General features: G+C 40.3%; 1 protein-coding gene across 3 annotated transcripts in view; it reads left to right on the top strand.

Annotated features, from left to right (window-relative positions):
• The window catches only part of LOC127442471 (cAMP-specific 3',5'-cyclic phosphodiesterase 4B-like), a 99,697-nt gene that overhangs the window by 63,936 nt on the left and 13,900 nt on the right, over positions 1-21,861 (top strand). Inside the window, exons 1-2 of one of the 3 annotated variants that reach the window (XM_051700532.1) lie at positions 20,116-20,133; positions 20,678-20,790. In XM_051700532.1, the coding sequence (XP_051556492.1) occupies positions 20,710-20,790 (81 nt within the window). In that variant the 5' untranslated portion in view covers positions 20,116-20,133; positions 20,678-20,709. Of the gene's footprint in view, positions 1-20,115; positions 20,134-20,368; positions 20,471-20,677; positions 20,791-21,861 lie in introns of those variants that run through there. The other 2 variants (XM_051700531.1, XM_051700529.1) reach the window with 2 other exon arrangements.

Raw genomic sequence — 21,861 nt, 5'->3', positions numbered from 1 at the left:
GAATAGACCGGTTGTGAAAGAGTCAACGGTTGTGGAAGCATTATTGTTGCAGGTTTGCTTTCAAGCACAGAGCATATATTCTGATGAAGTGTTGCAGGATGTGTAAACAAACCGTACATTTGTGGGTGCTCATGTACATGCTATCATGCTAGTGTGTGTGTGCGCATGGCTTGTACAGTATATTGCGAAACATGAAACCCTACTAGTAGAATTTTTCATTCAGCTGTTGCTAAACACAGCAGATGGAATCAAGACAGGTGTTAATGGAATTCAAATCTGTCATTATCAGGCACACAGATAGCTTCACAGATTTTTGCAGAACTTAAATGCCCATCATTCACAAAGTTCTACACATCTCTGAACCCTGTGTGTTTGTTGATTGAGTATTCTGGGTAATTTGATTATCATTAACTATCAATAAGAGTGTAGACATCTCTGCTCCATTTAACACATTTTAAAATGTTGAAGGTGCGGTTACACTAGACTTTAGGCTCCATTCACTTCCAGTTATACACATTCAAACACTGGAAAATTGAATCGCAAGTTCATGTGAAGACAAGTTCGAGTTTGCTGAACTCTGACCTCCAAATCTGGCTAGCCAGAGGATGTTTGACCAATAGAAGATCTAATTGTCACACACTGACCTCTTGGCTTAGTACAAATAATACATATTTCAAATCTGCATGGTTTGCAGTGTTGAATGAATCTGGAGTAAATGGTAATATTTTGAATATAATAATATTATTTGTTTGTAATGTATTGAAAACAGAAGCCCTACTGTATGAGATTATATCCTTTGGTGCAGGGTCTGAAGTTATTTTGCATGCTCAAAGTCTAGTGCGACCGTGGCTTTCAAACCATTCCACAGAATTTAAACTAATATAAGTGCAGGAAATGCAAGAAAATAAATACAGTAAATAATAAATAACAAATCCACAAAAATCCACAGATTCTGGCTGGACCTGATCAAGAATATACTGACTGTCAAAATTACACTTAATACACAAAAAAAAAAAAAAAAAAAAAAAAAATATATATATATATATATATATATATATATATATATATATATATATATATATATAAAGCAATATCACATAAGCAAGAGTGCTGTATGTTAATCTATCAGCATGGCTGTGATTCAGTTGAATGCACGAGGCCACAGGTAATCACAGCCGTGCTGAAAGATGGACAGTACAGCACGATTGTGAGTTTGATATTGCTTTCATTCAACCATTTACCAGGATTTTACCCAAAAAAATTGTGTGTGGAACTACTTTCTTACACCACGGATTCAGGATCTGCCTTTGCTATTTCAAAAGATGCGCCTAAACCTCCGTTACTAATCTGAAAACTTAACTTTAGAACTAGTAACAAAAGCATGGGCTGTTTCTAACAAGTTAATAGAGAAACAAGGATGTGTGTGAGAGAGAGAGAGAGAAAGAGAGAGACTGAGTATGTAAAAATGCGTCTGTTGCAGAGATGAACATTAATGCTGCAGCTGTTAGTTTAACTCTATTCCTCAGCTGTAGTGTGATAGTAATAGTGCCATACGAGCTATCGGAATTAACCTATGAGTATTTCACTCACGTTCAAGTGTTTTGTTGTCAGAGAGAAAACATGGAGGACGCCAGTTTCATTCTTGTGTATTTCTTGCAGAACTTTTATTTTGACACAGACACAGAAAGCATTCTCTCCTCCGCCATGTTGAAAGTTTACGTCTTCTCCCAACTCAGAAACTTGTATCAGGTAGGCGCCCTGAGCGTGTTTGATTACTCCTTCTGTTGTGACTCTCAGCTGTGCAGTAATGCTGAAGCTGTGAGTTTAATTCTGTTTCTCAGCCATAGTGTAGTAGTTATCCGAGCGATCATGAAGTGAGAGACAATTCCAGGTGACTTCAAAGAAATTTGCGCACTTACTGACATAGTGTGTCAACATCAGCTCAACTCGCTTATAGCACATACAAGATAGTCTTTTGTCGCCACCTGCTGGCTCAAATATTTAATGTCACAGTGATGAATGAAAATTTGCACATCTACACTGCTGTTTTACATTAGTTTTGAATGCCACGAACACAAGCGGAGTGATACAAACAGTAAAGCATCTTAGTGCTGATGATCTGAGCTATCAGGACTCTTGGAATGCCTCTCGTCATATCAGATTCGATGACCGGAACTAACTGTTGTATACATTTTTATACAGTATACTATATGTATATGCATTTATAATATACACTCACCGGCCACTTTATTAGGTACACCTGTACATCTAATTATTCATGCGATTATCTAAACAGACAATCATGTGGCAGCAGTGCAGTGCATAAAATCATGCAGATATGGGTCTGGAGCTTCAGTTAATGTTCACATCAACCATCAGAATGGGGAAAAAATTTGATCTCCGTGATTCCGACCGTGGCATGATTGTTAGTGCCAGACGGGCTGGTTTGAGTATTTCTGTAACTGCTGATCTCTTGGGATTCTCCAATGCAACAGTCTCTAGAGTTAACTCAGAATGGTGTGAAAAACAAAAAACGTTCAGTGAGCGACATTTTGATTCTGCGGATCGAAATGCTTTGTTGATGAAAGTGGGGCTACCATCTATAATGTTTTTCCAATCATCTACTGTCCAGTTTTGGTGAGCCTGTGCCCACTGCAGGCTCAGTTTCCTGTTCTAAGCTGACAGTAGTGGTACCCGAAAGGGGTCTTCTGCTGCTGTAGCCCATCCGCCTCAATGTCGATATGTTGTATGTTCAGAAATGCTTTTCTGCATGGCACTGTTGTAACGCAAGTTTATTTGGGTTACTGTCACCTTTCTGTCAGCTTGGACCAGTCTGGCCATTCTCTTCTGTCCTCTGTCATTAACAAGCCATTTTCGCCCACAGAACTGCCGCTTGCTGGATGTTTTTTGTTTTTCGCACCATTCTGAGTAAACTCTAGAGACTGTTGTGTGTGAAAATCCCCGGAGATCAGCAGTTAGAGAAATACTCAAACCACCTACTGGTGTAAATATCCTCAGGAATCTTGACTGAACGAAACAGTGAACAAATCTGAATGAATTCTTTGGTAAACGGTTTCAAAAGACTCGTCACTGGGAAAAATCTACATCCCCACCACTATTGATTGACAGTCCTTGGTTAACCCAGTTTACCAATAAGGTCATGCTGGTCTTTGCTTGTCTTTTCAGCAGGGTATTCATACATAAGTCTTTGTATGAAATGAAATTTGGTGTAATACTTCTAGCTCTGATGTCAATTTAAGACACTTCCAATGTGTCCTGCTCATATCGTTGAGGTTAAAGACTGTATAACAGGAGTCTTTTTACATATTGTAGTTCTGTAATTCTTTAAACTATAAAGAAAAAACTGTAACACGAAACAGATTGTTGTGCTTTTGAGAAAAATTCACACATCTTTCTCACGTCTTACTTGGCCGTTTTTAAACTTAGCCTGGCTTATAACATGCAATCTAAACTCATTTGAACTCTCACATGCTTTCTCAAAATAGATCCATTCCACCCTCAGAGCAACTCCAGTCCCAGGATTTTCACCCAAGCTGCAAAGTGGTAGTGCAGGTCTTAAAGCGTGCACCCTGGTTAGTATTTGAATTATGCCATTGACGTCAGCAGAGCTGTAAAGCTGACTGGCGTCCCTTCCCTAAAGTAATTTCTGGCCAACAGCTCTCTATGGTGCATTGTGGAGGCTGTCAAACAGGCAAGAGATGAGTTGCAGACGTGAAAGAGGCTGAGAGAGAGAGAGAGAGAGAGAGAGATGAAATAAAGTAAAAGAGAGGGAGAAAGGGAGTGGAAAGAGTTGTTTACCAGAGTTGCAGCATAGATGTAGGCCGAGATAAAACCACTTTTGTAAACTGTAAAAGACCCCCAAGTAAGTGTTTTGTAGGAGCAACAAATGTCAAATAACCTACACAAGACCCTTAAAGGAATAGAAAATGTAAATTCTGCCATCATTTAGCCTACTCGCCCTCATGTTGTTCCAAACTTGTATGCTTTATTATTATTATTATTATTATTATATGAATAATCTTAATGCAGCTCTTTTCCATACAACAAAAATACATAGTGACCACAGCAGGATAAAAAAGTTAACACCATAAACAATAAAACACATTTAAAGATACAAAAAATGTAGAAACCCAAAATGTAGGTCATTATTTTCAATGCAAAGATCTCTAGTGGCATTATTTGACTATACTCATTCAAAGATGTGTCTCTGTACTATTTTATGGGCATCAACTGTTTAAGTGCTCTTTCAATTAATAGAGGATACTGACACTTTGTTTTAATTTAGTTGGAGGACTCTCTTATGGTTCGAGCCTTTTGTTTGGACTGCAGGTCATCATGGCCATCATATTTGGCAGTCGTCCCATTGCTGCTGAGTGCAGGTGACCCCAATATAACAGCTAACATTGATTCATGGAGCTGTTTGGCATTCTAGTCCTCCTGCCCACGTGCTAAGCTCAGACAAACAAAAACAAGAGTGGGATGGTGAGAGCCAATGAGCCATGCCAGAGGACAAACATGTGCTCGGCCTCTAGAGCATGATTCAATGAGCTAAATTCCACCAATTCATCAGCTTCAACAAATAACCTCCATGCTGGGTTCATTTTGGACATATGTAGGTTAGACATATGGGAAAGTACCATACCATTAAGTATAAATACAAAAATAACACTGACAAAAACACTAAATCAGTAAAATATCAGTATCTATCCAGGCCATAAAGTATTTATATCCAAATATAGTGCATTCGGAGCCAGTGCATTCAGTTCCTTGTTATTCAGACCTATTGTAATGAAAATGGATAGAACGGTCGCATCTTGTGCGCTTTGCACTCGCGCATAACCCATAGAAAGCACACCTGAGGTGAATAAGGTTTAATTAAAACGGCAGGGTCTCAAACCCCTTCTATTTTTTTTTTTTTGTGTGTTTATTTTTGCCACACCACGTCAGTACTCTGATGGTTTGCAATGACTATTAGGTAAATTTCCCTCTCCACTTTCTGTGAAGTGATGTATCACTTGTAACACTTATTTCCTATGCCATTTGGAGTGCCCTTTCAACTGAACATGTACGCTCCCTTCGGATTTAAATCTCACTTAAAATGGCTGAAAACTGTCTGAAGTCCACTTTGCAGGCCACTATTGGTCGATTGGAACGCAGCATATATGTATAATATACCCTTGTCAGACTAGGGTGTTGTGTACCCTTGCCACACTAGGCTGTTGCTATGGTGTTGCTATGGTCTTCTGGTTAGGTTCTAGAGCATTGCTATGCAGTTGCTAGTGTATTGTATGCTATTGCTAGGTGGCTGACAGTTACTCAAAAAGTAATCCACTGCAAATGGCCAATTACTTCTCTTAAATTGTAATCAGATTGCTGACTTTACTGATTACTTGTAATCAGATTACTTATTAATTTACCGATTTAAAAGTAATCAGATTATTAATTACTTTTAAGTTACTTTCTGAAAACTAAAAGAGTTCAAAATCATGTCTATATTTCCTCCTTGTTCATTGTCATACACAAGTCTACATAAATAATACTATTTTAGAAATGTATATCGCAATGTTCTTAATAGTAATTAATGTAATTTAATGTCAATAACTGTGATTTGATTGCAGTAATTTAAAATGTAATGTGTTACACTACTTTTTGTACTAAAAAGTTAAGTACAGTAATTAATTACTTTGTAATTGGATTACACCCAACACTGGTGGCTGCTTACTTGCACAAGTCCACCCCAAAGTTTTATGATATTCTGGTCCCTAGAAATGGCTCAGGTCTCTCCTTCATTGTACGTATGTGGGATTTTTTTTGGCCATTTTATTTACCGTTGTGCTCAAAAGTTTGCATACCCTGGCAGAAATTGTGACATTTTGTCATTGATTTTGAAAATATGACTGATCTTTTATTTAAGGATAGTGATAATATGAAGCCATTTATTATCACATAGTTGTTTGGCTCCTTTTTAAATCATAATGGTAATAGAAATCACCCAAATGGCCCTGATCAAAAGTTTACATACTAAACAATATACAAAGACATACAAAGAATGTTTGGCCTTGTTACAGACACACAAGGTGACACACACAGGTTTAAATGGCAATTAAAGGTTAATTTCCCACACCTGAGGCTTTTTAAATTGAAATTGGTGTCTGTGTATAAATATTCAATGAGTTTGTTAGCTCTCATGTGGATTCACTGAGCAGGCTAGATACTGAGCCATGGGGAGCAGAAAAGAACTTTATAAAGATGGAAAAGGATATAAAAAGATATCCAAAGCCTTGAAAATTCCAGTCAGTACTGTTCAATCACTTTAAGAAGTGGAAAATTCGGGGATCTCTTGATACCAAGCCAAGGTCAGGTAGACCAAGAAAGATTTCAGCCACAACTGCCAGAAGAATTGTTCGGGATACAAAGAAAAACCCATTGCTAACCTCAGGAGAAATACAGGCTGCTCTGGAAAAAGACAGTGTGGTTGTTTCAAGGAGCACAATACAACAATTTCATGAACAAAAATGAGCTGCATGGTCGAGTTGCCAGAAAGAAGCCTTTACTGCACAAATGCCACAAAAAAGCCTGGTTACAATATGCCCGACAACATCTTGACATGCCGCACAGCTTCTGGCACACTGTAATTTGGAGTGACGCGACCAAAATAGAGCTTTATGGTCACAACCATAAGCGCTATGTTTGGAGAGGGGTCAACAAGGCCTATAGTGAAAAGAATACCATCCCCACTGTGAAGCATGGTGGTGGCTCACTGATGTTTTGGGGGTGTGTGAGCTCTAAAGGCACAGGGAATCTTGTGAAAATTGATGGCAAGATGAATGCAGCATGTTATCAGAAAATTCTGGCAGACAATTTGCATTCTTTTGCACGACAGCTGCGCATGGGACGCTCTTGGACTTTCCAGCACAACAATGACCCTAAGCATAAGGCCAAGTTGACCCTCCAGTAGTTACAGCAGAAAAAGATGAAGGTTCTGGAGTGGCCATCACAGTCTCCTGACCTTAATATCATCGAGCCACTCTGGGAAGATCTCAAACGTGCGATTCATGCAAGACGACCAAAGACTTTGCATGACCTGGAGGCATTTTTCCAAGATGAATGGGCAGCTATACCACCTGCAAGAATTTGGGGCCTCATAGACAACTATTACAAAAGACTGCACACTGTCATTGATGCTAAAGGGGGCAATATACAGTATTAAGAACTAAGGGTATGCAGACTTTTGAACAGGGGTCATTTCATTTTTTTCTTTGTTGCTATGTTTTGTTTTAAGATTGTGCCATTCTGTTATAACCTACAGTTGAACATGAATCCCATAAGAAATAAAAGAAATGTGTTTTGCCTGCTCACTCATGTTTTCTTTAAAAATGGTACATATATTACAGTAAACTAATAATTTTTTTAAATGAAAAGTTATATATGTTAGCATTAGTTAATGCAATATGAACTAACAATGAACAGTTGTATTTTCATAAATTAGGATAACAATAGATTTCTATGAAGCCATTCACGCAACGACAAAGCAAAGTTGTTGTTTTTTTTTTGTTTGTTTTTTCACCCAGTGATGAAATGCCTGGAAAATGAACAGTCAGACAGTAATGTTCGCAAAATAAACACCACCAGAACTCCGGAGGTGCAAATCAGCTGTTCAGAAATGTCTTTCTTCATATATAATAACATAATTTCAACGCAAATCAATATTTCATGTCAGTTTACGTATTTTTTTTTTTGGCAGTTAGTCTTATATTAAGCTGGATAATGAGCAGTCAGACAGTAATTTTGCAAAATAAACACCACCAGAACTCCGACGCAAACCGGTGGAAATTTAGCTGTTCAGCGATTTCTTTCTTCTTATATAATAACATAATTTCATTGCAAATCAATGTTTCATGTCCATTTATTTTTGTATTTGGTTAGTAGCTGTGTAATAAGCGGGATAATGTACAGACAGCAGGTTGTTATCCCACTATAAATTGATAGAAGACCCCTCCACTTCACATCTGTTTCCTGATCGCCCTGTCTGGATTTACTTTGCAATAACAACCCGTTGACGGTACATTAAACCTTACTTATACGTCAACATTATTTTTTACATTCGATTCTTTTTAATCATCCCTCAGACTGTGTATACATGATGAAACTTTAATTCAACTTGTCCAGCAGGTGAACTGAAATAGTTTGTAAAAGTCTCAAATGTTTTCTTTCTCATTGAGCAAATCAACAACAAATTGGTCATCACTATTGCAGCTCGTAGTGAAATAAAAAAAAAATTCTCATCCATGTTGGGCAAAGGGCAGACCAGCTGGAAAGTGCTTTGCGTAAACTACCGTACCGGGGTAAAATTGCTTGTCGATTAGTGCCACCTATTGTAAAGGTGTTAATGCAGATCATTCGCCTCACTTTTAATGTGAAAAGGCCATTCATCAGTGATCGTTTCGCATTATCACGTCGCCTCAGGTGTGCAAAGGCCTTTAAATAGATAACCTATATTCTTGGATTAAAATGTGCTCATTTGGATTGTATTGTGGGAATGTGTGTCCCTGAAACAACTGGAAGCATGTTTAAACGTAGAATGTGATTACTAGAATTTGGAAATTTGGTAGAATCAGCTCATGATTAACTGTCATATTTAAAAGCCAGACAGATGATCATTAGGCATCTTGACCTTCCAATAAGACACATGCTTTACAGTGACAATCTGTTGGCTTTCAGTGGGTCCTTGTGATGGGGTATTTTAACAGCATCAGCCTGGCCACTCAACTCTGAAATGACATATAATTGGCAGTGACATTAAAACGCATGTGAATCACACAGCTGTCGTGAGTTTGCAGCTTTATGAGTCACATTCAGCAGGACTGGTCAGAATGAGCTGCTGTCGAATATTGGGCTCTTTATAGGTAGATTTGGGGAAAACTGGCCCATACATCAGCGGTGCAACCGGGGACGCAAGCAGACAGAGAGGAGCAGTGTATGGTGGTAAACAGGTGAGGGGCTTGTGGAATGTCCAACTGCCCTCACAGAGGTTGTTTGTGGGACAGAAAGGATGCTGGGTAAATCTACACTATGGTCTTTTGTAAAGGGTGTCTAACGGTGGGCAAATCAAACAGACACTGAGAGCTATATGCGCTATGGAAGGGATTGACATCTCAAAGGTCTCAACGTTCACTTACTTGTGAAGTACGTCATGGGGTTGTGCGGCAAGGAAATTGTGCAACATCTCATGACATTGACTTTAGTTTAATTATCAACATCACAATCTTCTTGATTGTGTCATTGTATGAACTACAGGTTTGAACTGAACTGTATGTTCAGTGTGAGAATGCTGAAAATGTGCTCTGTCAGTGTGCACATGTTTGAATGTTGTAACAGTGTTCACATGTGAAGTATGTAGGAATGATGAAACTTCTTGGAACCTAGCTATATAATTCTATATATGTATTATAATAATTTTAAAATGCTGTTTTTGCTGTTGCTGACACATATTAGAGCTGTTAACATAAACGTGTGACAAACTAAATATGTTTAACATGGCTTTAATTTTTTATGCATTTACATAAATTGACATTGTAACTGTTTCATTCTGTTCTGTGTGAATTAAAAAAATGGTTGGAGCTTTGAGAGCGAATTTGAACTGTGCAAGTAACACATTGTGGAGTGGGACATGGTCATGTGTCTGTCACTGTGGAGAGAGGAAGCAGTAAGGGCCATCACCTGGTGATTAATGATGCGTAACACCTGTGTCTCGTTACAGTGACGATGGACATAGACCTGACATTCCGTGAAACTAAACGCTGCAAAGCTGTTAAACTTAAATATTTATGAGTTTATGTTATTCATGTTAATGCTAAAGTTGATACCTTGTTGTGAAGCTGAAGAGTAAATGTCCTGCTGTGAAGCTGAAAAGCCAAAGTTTTTTAGACTGGGAAAAACCTTTAAAGCTTGATTTACCTGGACTACCACCCCGCTTCCTGCTTCCTTATTGTTGAATCTTCTACACTGGTGCCGAAACCCGGGAATAAGGTAGAAGATTGGTCGCCATGGACACCTCACCACTGGATGAAGTCATCCGTGCCCTGGCCAGCATCCAGGAGACCCTCCACCAATCCCCCCCGGAAGCAGTGATGAAGCCACAGCTGCTGCTCCTAAAGATGGGCCCCCAGGATGAGCCGGAGGCCCTCCACTTGCTGCTGCTGCTGCTTTCCGGGGAGGCCCAGCTCGCGGCGCAGCAACTACCAGCTGAGGACCGCCTGGACTATGTCAAGCTGAAGACCGCTGTCCTGAAACGTGTTGGCCGTAGCCCTGAACAACTCCGTCAGCAATTCCGCTCCCACACCTTGAGCGACGCCGGCCGCCCGTTCACATTTGACCAGCAGCTCCTGCCTGCCGAAGATCGGTGCTGGCCGAAGAAGGGCATGGCGTGGAGGATCTTATCGACCTGATGGTGCTGGAGCAGCTAATCATTCACCTGTCCCAAGGAACAGCGGAATGGGTCCAGTGCCATCGCACCACGTCGGTGGATGATGCCGTCCAGCTGGCTGAAGCACACATGGCGGCCTACCTGGAAGCCGGCGAGCCGCAGTCCAGATCTCACTCTCTCTCTCTCTCTCTCTCTCTCTTGCTTCTCATCCTCCTCCCCCTCACCCTATACCCGCTTCCTGGAAACAGGGAGTGGTGCCACCCAAACCGGCACACGCCACAGTCTGCCCCCGGTCAAGCAGGGATGTAAAGGATACCGGTAAAAATTAAGGGCCGTACATACCAAGTAATCAAACCTCGATCCACCAAGGCTTGGTTCATGACAGAGCTTTGGGTACAAAACACAAGGTGATGGTGAGGTGTGTGCACGGGGATGTTCACAAATATCCAGTAGTGACTACCGTCATTCAATTTCGGGGAGTAAAGCATAGAGTGGAGGCTGCGGTTAATTTCCGCCTCACTCATCCACTGATTCTGGGAACCAATTGGCCTGGGTTTAAACAATTATTAAAAGCGTTGTGTGTGGATGGGTCCTGCGAACCAAAAACACGGTGTGTGATGTGTGACGCGATGGCTGGTGAGGTGGAGCCGGGGCCGTCCACGTCTGCTCAGCATCAGAATGACACTGGAGGGGAATCCTCTGGCATTCCTGCACTTAGGGAATTCCCGGAGGGGGACTTCCCTCTAGGGCAGTCACGAGATGAAACCCTTAGGCACGCCTTTGACCAAATGAGAGTAATCGATGGCCAGCAGTTCCAACCAGTCATTGCCCTTACATATCCGTACTTTTCAATTATTAGGGACCGGTTGTATCGAGTGACGCAGGACACTCAAACCCATGAAAATACAACCCAGTTATTAGTCCCAAGGAGCCTTCAGGAAACACTTTTCCAGGCGGCTCACCACAATCCTATGGCGGGTCACTTAGGACAAGAATGAACACTGCACCATCTAATGGCCCACTTTTATTGGCCGGGCATTTACGGGGATGTACGCAGATGGTGTGCGGCATGCTGCAAATGTCAGTTGGTGAATCCACCGGCCACCCCAAGAGTGCCATTGCGCCCGGTACCGTTAATCAAGGCCCCCATTAGAACGGTCAGCACGCGGATACTGCTTTGTATTAGTCCTGGTGGATTACGCAACATGATATCCGGAAGTGGTGCCTTTATGCAACATCTCAGCATGCAGTGTTGCGGAGGCATTCTTCAAAATTATCTCCCGGGTGGGGATTCCGAAAGAAATCCTCACTGACCAAGGCACAACATTTATGTCACGAACACTACGCGAACTTTATGAATTGCTGGGGATTCAATTGATTCGCACCAGCGTTTATCACCCGCAAACTGACGGGCTGGTGGAACGATTTAATCGAACCCTGAAAAATATGATTTGCAAGTTCGTGCACGAGGATGCCAGGAATTGGGACAAATGGCTGGAAACCCTATTATTTGCAGTCAGGGAGGTCCCGCAAGCCTCCACAGGGTTTTCCCCCTTCGAGCTCCTGTATGGACGCTGGCCCCGCGGGGTGCTTGACATCATACAGGAGGAGTGGGAGGAAGGACCTTCCCAGTGCAAAAATTAAATTCAGTACGTCCTTGATCTTCGAGCAAAGCTACACACACTGGGTCAGTTGTCACAACAGAATTTGCTCCAAGCCCAAGAGACAAAGCTGGCTCTATAATAGGGGTGCCCAGCAATGGGAATTTGCACCGGGAGACAAAGTACTTGTATTACTCCCCACATCAAGCTCGAAATTACTCGCCAAGTGGCAAGGACCCTTTGAGGTTACACGGCAAGTCGGGGACCTTGATTATTAAGTTAAATGAACGGATTGAGGTGGGGCACGTAAAATTTACCACCTCAACCTCCTTAAATTATGGAGAGAGGTGGTCCCCGTGTCCATGGCGACGGTAGTTCTGGAGAGGGCAGAGCTCAAGCAAGTTCAAAGTCGATCCATTCAACACGGTCCCTTGTGGAGACCACCTCTCACCATCCCAGCTCACAGAGGTGGACAGGTTGCAAAAAGAGTTTGCGGACATGTTCTCTCCTCTTCCTGGTTGTACTAACCTCATACAGCACCATATCGAGACCCCACCGGGAGTGGTTGTGCGTAGTCAGCCATACCGCATACCCAAGCACAAGAAAAAGGTAATTCGGGATGAATTAAAGGCAATGCTTGAAATGGGGTAATAGAAGAACCGCACAGCGATTGGGCGAGCCCGGTTGTTCTTGTACCTAAGAGTGACGGTTCAGTCCGGTTCTGTGTTGATTACCGGAAAGTCAACGCGGTGTCTAAATTTGACGCATACCCAATGCCCCGAATTGATGAACTGCTTGATCGGTTGGGTGCAGCTCAATTTTATTCGACACTGGATTTAACTAAGGGATATTGGCAGATCCCCTTAACTCCATTATCCCAAGAAAAAATTGCCTTTTCCACACCATTCGGATTACACCAATTCGTCACTTTTCCGTTTGGTTTGTTCGGGGCTCCCGCCACGTTCCAGTGCCTAATGGATAAGATCCTCCGGCCACACGCCGCATATACTGTTGCCTATCTGGATGACATTATCATATACAGTAATGTTTGGCAGAGGCATATGCAGCATCTAAGAGCCGCGCTGAGGCGGGAGGGACTGACGGCAAACCCGAAAAAGTGCACAATTGGGTGGGTGGAAGTACGGTATCTGGGCTTCCACTTGGGTCATGGGCAGGTATGACCCCAAATTGATAAGACCACAGCTATAGCGGCCTGCCTACGTCCCAAGTCCAAAAAGGAGGTGAGACAGTTTATGGGGTTGGCTGGCTATTACAAAAGGTTTGTGCCAAAATTTCTGATATCACCAGCCCCTTGACTGATCTCACTAAAAAGGGGGCGCCAGATCCAGTCCAGTGGACGGAGGCATGCCAACAGGCTTTCACGAGAGTGAAATCTGCACTCTGTGGCGGGCCGCTCCTACATGCTCCTAACTTCTCTCTTCCCTTCATTTTACAGACGGATACATCAGAGAGGGGGTTGGGGGCCGTACTCTCGCAGGAGGTGGAGGGGGTGGAGCGCCCCGTGCTGTATGTAGCTCTCTTTGAGAGAGACTAAGTACAGCACGATCGAAAAAAGTGTCTGGCCATCAAGTGGGCGGTGTTAACCCTCCACTATTACCTGCTGGGGTAATCCTCCACTCGGATAACGCCCCGCTTCAGTGGCTCCACCGCATGAAGGATACCAACGCGCAGATCACTCGTTGGTACCTGGCACTTAAGCCCTTCAAATTCAAGGTGGTCCACAGGCCAGGGCCACAGATGGTTGTGGCTGATTTCCTCTCCAGGAATGGGGGGGGGGGGTAGCAGTCCGAACGTTGCCCGGGCCTGTCAGGCGGTGGGGGTATGTGGAGCGGGACGTGGTCATTTGTCTGTCACTGGGGAGAGAGGAAGCAGTAAGGGCCATCACTTGGTGATTAATGATGCATAACACCTGCGTCTTGTTACAGTGACGAAGGAGATGAACTTGAAAAAGCCGCCGAGAACGTCAGTGAGGCAGAGAGATTCCCAGTCACACAGACCTGACATTCCGTGAAGCTAAACGCTGCAAAGCTGTTAAACTTAAATATTTATGAGTTTATGTTGTCTCTTATGACTAAAGCTAAAGTAGATACCTTGTTGTGAAGCTGAAGAATAAATGCCCTGCTGTGAAGCTGAAAAGCCAAAGACTGTTTGTTATACTGGGAAAAACCATTAAAGCTTGATTTACCTGGACTGCCACCCCGCTTCCCGCTTCCTTATTGTTGAATCTTCTACACACATATACTGTACACACAAAAGTCCCTAGCAGCGAAAGACCCTCTTTACATTAATTTATTTATAAATTAAACAGTCCCAGATGGGATGTGTAACAAAAGTACAGTCATTTGCAGACTTTGTATGGTAGAATTAAATCATCATTGAAGCTCAACAATGGAATATCACCCAACACTGTCATTCACAGAAAAGTTTAAGCAAACAACAAAGGAGTGCATCTTGAAACATGTAAAATTATGTCGATAAAGTGTGGGGAAAGTCGTTGTATTATTAAATTATTGAAGATTTGCTTTGAGTTCCATATTTGCATTTCCAGTGCCTCTTGATGCGGCTTGACAAATATAGAATCTGTTGTTTTTTGTGCGAGTGAGTCGAGTAAAGAGCACTCTTGCATAAATTTATGGTATGAGAGTTTTGCACACAAACTGCTGAACCTAATAATTACACAGAGTCAGTAATCAATCCAACAAAGGAACTGGATGTGTTAAAATGTTAACTATGAATACATTATGACATTTAAGTGTAAAGGGGAAAGGTGGTGATTTTGCCATCAGCTGTTTGCATTGCAACCGTAATGTCACCCAGTACAGGGACAGATAAAACAGTTGACTGGATTAAAAAAAATACTAGTCAGATCATTTCCTTCCTTAAGTTTGAAACTGAATCTACAGTATGTGGGGAGATGTCTAGATAATCACGTTTCTGTTACCACCCCAGCTTCCTCCAATAGCTTTAATAGTAGGGTACATTTGGAAGTTTTCAAGATTCTGTCTACATGTACTAGAACTATTGCACTTTACTGACCTTAATGCTGACATCATGTTGACAACACTAAAAACGGAATATGGATCAGACAGGAGAGATCACATTCAAGAGACAATTTACATATCAGAGATATACTCTTCTCTTACACTTCAGAATCAATAATTATAAATAATAACATATTATTTTCCTTCTTTTTTCATTTTCATTATTCGTAGTTGTGTTAAGGGGTAATGTACAATCAACTGGTCATTATTACCAAAGAAACCATGTGAACAGGTTTTGTGTCACCCTGAAGGATTTATTTTGCAAAAATTACTGGCAAACTGTTTTTACCTAACTACTTAACAAATAAATAAATATATTTATGATATTATACATTTATATTGGTTTAACCATGGAAACCATTTTGCGACTTACCTTATTTTCTCATCAGATCACTGTTTTACTTAGCAATTATGCTTTAAAAATGTACAAAGAGGTACAAGCTTTTTCACTGTTCTAACAATAAATAATTTCCATTGAACATGGATTGGATCTGTTGAACACATGACAGGCCAAACTGACATAAAGCCAAAGTCTGCAGCATTTTAGATGTTTTTCCTCATCATGTAACCTATAGGTAAGTGCAGTTTTCACAACTGTCACATCTGTAATGCAGGTTTTTCCTCATTAAAGTGAGAACGAGAAAGAATTAAATTTTATATTACATGTTCTTAGGAGTGCCAACCCTTCTACATATTGTGACTATTATTATTTCTGGATTGTGGTTTTGAATTCACAGAGTTTTTACAAAGTGTGTTACTAATTAACTATAAATAATATAAAAACAATTCATATCTGCATTTTCATGCTTATAACCAATATGCTGATGTAATTTTGTCAATAATTGGCCACTAAATATCGGCAGACGATACATCGGTGCATCCTTACCTAATATCTTTGCTATGAAATTACTCTTATCGCAAGACTAAAAGGAGTCAGTCATTTTATTTGAAAAACTTAAATAATTTAATTTCCAATACCGTCATTTACAATGCAGAATTCTATTTAAGACCATACAGAATTTAAGATGTGGTGGAAATTACACTGTGGTGGGAATTTTACTGACTTTCTGAAACAAAAATGACAAAAATTACATAAATCTCCTGTGATGCATGTAAATACACTGTTGGTAGACATTACATTGTTAGGAGAAAACAATATTGAGAGTTAGGCTATTTTCTTTAAATCCACAGTGCTAAAAGTGCCCGAAGTTGAAGCAACACATATATTGGTGTCATGTTTAGTTTCTGTTTCAGATCATCTCTGAAAGTCCTTTAAATCCTCAGGTATTACCATAACTCATAACGATCCTGGACATGATTTATGGCATCACTAGCTCACAGTGGCACATGCTTGGCTTCATTTAAGCCCATGGTGGAAATTGCCCACTCGTTGTTCTGTCTTAAACTCCTGTGGCAATGACATATTGATGGTGTTATTCCTGTGTATCCATGCCAGACTTCAGATCTACACACACGGCTTAAATGTGCCCCATATGTGAAACATCTTGAGCACAGGAGGCTTTTCTAAAATGACCTTATTCACCAGGAGTAATGCACTGTATATTCCTCACAGACGTCAGCAGGGTTAATGCAAAATCTTTGCTTGGTTTCATAACAGCCACACACATGTTATCCGGTGCTCTTTGTTTGATGTGGTCGCTTTATTCATAGGTGCTCGCTGGAACTCCAGCGATTAGTTCATCAGTTAAACTCTAGGAGTCAGATTCATTGAAGCGTTTGCCTCATTTTATATAATGCATATGGTATTTCTGCCATATGACCATATAAGCATGATTAATGCTGTAGTAATCAGTTATCTGCCTTACTCAATCCACAGCAGAAAACCATTTCTGAATGTGCTGAACACTTTAAGTAGACTGAGGAAATGAGCATTCTGTTTTGTCTCTTTTCTCCCTAACTGATTGTTTTAAATGAATTCTTGTTCATTAGACTGTCCTAAGGCAAACATTTATTGAAAGCTGAAGTGCGCCACTAGTGTCACCAAACGGAATTGCAAAAATAATCACTGTTTTCAAACTGTCTGAATATTGATATGCGATTAATTAGGTTTATTAATCAGATATGATGTAATTAATTCATTTTATAAATTGACAGCCATAGGTATTACAGCTGTTCATGTGTTCCTGTAGCTTAATTGCATGTTGCTAACATCATGAAGGTTGTGGGTTCGATTCCCCAGGGGTGTGTTAAAGAGATCTGTGTGAACAAATCAACTTGTCAGAGCAACATTTGCCAAGGTCATTCTGCCACAAGGCAGGGAATTTTCTTGTTTATTTAGACAACGTTTCATTCTTTATTCATGCAATGTTTTGCAACCCAAACTTTGTGAATCCTAGCTGCGTCAGCTTGGGGGTGAGACTCCAGCTTGTGTGTCGCACGGAAATCTGCTCCACGGTTTAGCGGTGTCTCACCCTCAGAGGAAGTGCTTTAATTTGCTTGGCTCCTGTTGAGTTTGGCTGGATGCTGGCCAACGAGGGGAGTACAGTTTGCCTCTCATGTTGCTCCTGCAGACACAGCATTGGCTTTGATTTTATACCTCCGTCTCGTAAGCTGTTTCGGGGGGATCAAACAGAGATGGTGGGGAGTTCTGTGAGTCATGGTCGTGTTGATGCCGGTACCACCTTGGAAAAGACTTGTGTCTACTGAAAGATCAGAGTTAAAGGCTCACTGTAAGGGTGGTGGATTCATTAATCTGACTGATACTTTGCAGACCCCCTCCACCAGCATTTTTAGTGTGTGTTTTTCATTCTCCTCCAGGGCCTTTTTACTATTTTCTTGTCAAATCTTTATCCAGGCACTTGTATGTCACTGGTATATTTTAATAATTAGACAAATTAGACAGATTGCCCAACAGGGGAATCTCACAAAACCTGTCAAGAACATATTTGGGTCATATTTCACCCCAAAATCAAAAGAAAACAATGAGAAATTATATTTTGTTTATAAAAAATGAAGCCCACTGACCATTTAGTTTTTTTGTCATTATCATAATGAGAAAAAAAAAACAACATCATTGCTGTATTCAAATATTTGTTGTAGAGATTTGATTTAATGTAAAAAAAATATCATCGTAGTACAGTATTTATTATTTAAATCTTTATAGGTTTTTTGATTTTATTTTTTTATTTATAATAGCTCTTGTCTTACGCACTTACCTATAACTTTTCAGGTATGTGAGGTTCATTGATTTATTGAATGCACTACAGTTCAAAATGTGTGTATTACAGTAGAGAATCTATTATTACACAAATTACACAAAACCTCAAAAAATTCCCGGACACATTATAATAATGAGAATTTGGGGTACAAATGTGCTTAAGATAATCGTAATCTTATTACAAAATAATTAGTTACTGTAATCTAATTACTAAATGCTAAAAACTGGTTTAACACATTCTTGAAAAACTGTCTTAAAAATGCGCCATTTATGACATTTAATACCAGTGAAACGCTCCAAATTCGTCTGTCTAAGGCACGCATATATACAGTACATAGAGCGATAATTAAAAATAGTGCAGACGGAATGCAAGAACATGCTCTGTGAGAACTGGACACATTGATTAACTCATTATATAACAGATTGCTGTCAGCTGTCGGCTTGTTCAATGATATGACAATAAAACAAACAATATGCAGTATATTGAGTTCTTAAACCACTTTTTGGTGGTGGGAAAGGACGATAACCGATTATTTGGCCGATAGTTTTTAAAATCGATTTATAGAATGTCAAAAACATTTCTTATTCTTTTCTTAATATGGCAGGCACAGAAAAAAGTTTTCTAAAGAATTCCAGATGGGTTTTTTTGTTTAACCATAATCCCAATAATGAAGATGAAAAAATGAAGATTTACTGCATAATGTGGGACTTTTTTTCATTTTGGGGGGGATTTTCTCCTCTTTTCTCCCCAATTTGGCATGCCCAATTCCCAATGTGCTCTAGGTCTTCGTGGTGGCATAGTGACTCGCCTCAATCCGGGTGGCGGAGGACGAATCTCTGCGTCTGAGACCGTCAATCCATGCATCTTATCACGTGGCTTGTTGAGCGTGTTACCGTGTAGACATAGCACGTATGGAGGCTTCACGCTATGCTCTGCGGCATCCATGCACATCTCACCACGTGCCCCACCGAGAGCGAGAGCCACATTATAGCGACCACCGTGACCAACGTGACTACCCACCTTGCAACCAGGCCAATTGGTTGCTTAGGAAGCCTGACTGGAGTCACTCAGCACACCCTGGATTTAAGCTTGTGACCCCAGGTGTGGTAGTCAGCGTCTTTACTTGCTGAGCTACCCAGGCCCCCTGTAATGTGGGACTTTTAAGGATAAACAAGCCCCAAACACCAAACTATCAGCAACTATCGGCATAGATTTTTCCTTATAATAAATCTCGGACTCATTGAAGAATTCAGTTACAAAATAGATTGCTATGGACTGTAGACCAATGATTGGCTCATGTTCAATAATATGGAAATAAACAATATATTGCATTCTAAAACAATTTTTTGTATTGTCTTTTTGTAATGCTTGTGTGCCAAAATAATGTAATACATTTTAATTATCTGTATTATTATTTTTTTTATAAGTATATATATATTTTATTTATAATTTAAATAAAACTATTTATAATTATTTAATCAGAAACACCTGTGCTGGCATTTCCAATCAATCACTCAGACCATTAACTCTTGTGAAGGACAACAAAACAGAGACGGAAACCAAAACAAAGCAAGCAGAGATGGCATCACAAAAAGAAAAGTAATAAGTAATGTAATTACTTTTATGATGATGCAATAAAATCAGGTTATAATTTAAAGAAGTAATTAGTAATCTGTAATAGATTACTTTTTTTGACTAACTCACCCAACTTACCCAAAAATGTTTTTAATGGTCCTTAAAGTAGGCCTCATTTTCTTTATGCAAAATATAATTGATTATTTCTTTCTTTTGTTGTTGGAGGGAAATATGACCTGGACATGTTTTTGTGGAATTCACCCATTGAGGTAATTGACTAACTGAGCATGAGTCATTTTCATTATTCGCTCCTCATTTTGCCTTCAATTAAATACATTTTCAGTCATTTTTTACAAAAACGTACAATGTTAGGTTCAGTTCTCAATATAATGTTACATACGACAAGACTTTGTATACGTATGTGAGTGAAACAGAAGAGAGACAGAGAAGGAATGAGTTTTAGAGTCCCTCCCACCAAGCTCCCCTGGGTCTGAGACTCATTGACACATCAGCACGAGGCTATGTTAGTTGAGAGAGAGAGAGAGAGAGAGAGAGTAATTGACTGGCAGAATACAAAGACAGACTGCCAGACAGACTACACAGTAGGTGAGTTTGAGTCGGAGTCAATGACACAATGGAAATATTGTGGAGGGAGCAGTAAACCATCAGTACAGAATGGATACATCAGCAGCAGTCAGTTCACCATGAAAAATCACTGCTCCCCTGTCTGCACTGCACCCGCAAATGGACCACCGTTTCTGGCCATGCAGCAGAGGCTGGACCCTGAATTCATGTCCGTGTGTCTGTTTCCAGATGAATCCTATCAGAAGTTGGCCGTGGAGACCATGGAGGAGCTTGACTGGTGCCTGGACCAGTTAGAGACCATCCAAACGTACCGCTCCGTCAGTGACATGGCCTCCAACAAGGTGAGACTGCAGTCCATCCACTCCCTCTTTACCTGAGTATTACTGGAGAATTGTTCATGCCAAATGGCTCTAACACTAACTCAAAAACACCACATACATCTTTCTGCATGTTTGCACAGAAATGCAAGATGAAGCTGTCAATGCATATTTGATTTTAATACAAACATTCTGGTTTATTGTGGCATTTTATGTTTGTGTTAACATTTTATGTGTGTGTTAACGTGTTTGTGTCAGTAAGGAGGTTTTGACACCCTCTTGTGGCATTCAGCAAACTCTACTCAAGTAACGTTTGTAATTGTCAGTTTTTTTGTAAAAGGATTTGATAAACATGCAGTTATTAGTTAAAATTGCTCAAATGACTTTTTGCAATCAACATCAGGATTTTAGGTTAAGAGTTATATTAATTTATAAGGGAAATTAATAAAATATCTGTCTTCACTGGTTAATTTTTAGTGGTCATGTGGTGCAACATATGTCTGTAAGTACAAAAATTCCATGTAGTCTCTCAATCAATATGAGCTTCACGCATAATACTTTTAAAAGTATTAGCAAAATTATGTGTAAAATAGTTTCAGAAGGATTCAATTGTAGCAAGTTACACAGCAGGACAAAAGTATTTCATGTCATGCCAGTCTTATTCAAGGTCAGTGCTGCTCTGGATCCACTTTAGTTTTGTATCCTTGATTTTTAATTTCTGTGAATGAATATGGCTTGATTACAGTTTGTGGTTGTTCTTGATTGTTGAACAGTGTAGTGGTATCTGTGAGGTTAGTACTGGCAACGTCGTCAATGATGAGTTGTTGATGTGGGATCTAGAGAAATTGCCACAGTACAGTTATACTGTCAACAGTAAGCACACTTTATTTTGCTTCTTGATTATGGCCCAGAGGAATAACAAAGTAAACACTAAGAGTAATATACAGTAAATTAAATATCTTAGTTTAAAGTACTGAAGGTGGAAGTTTGTTGTCTGTCTTGGCAAAAGGCCACCAGCCCTGCCAGCAAGTCTTTTATCTTATCTTTAGCACATACTGTAAATTATGCGCTTTATCTCTGAGTGGTTATGAATTC

Source organism: Myxocyprinus asiaticus, chromosome 6 (genome assembly GCF_019703515.2).
Source record: "Myxocyprinus asiaticus isolate MX2 ecotype Aquarium Trade chromosome 6, UBuf_Myxa_2, whole genome shotgun sequence".
Taxonomy (NCBI): Eukaryota; Metazoa; Chordata; class Actinopteri; order Cypriniformes; family Catostomidae; genus Myxocyprinus; species Myxocyprinus asiaticus.
This window is presented reverse-complemented; position numbering and strand designations above follow the sequence as displayed.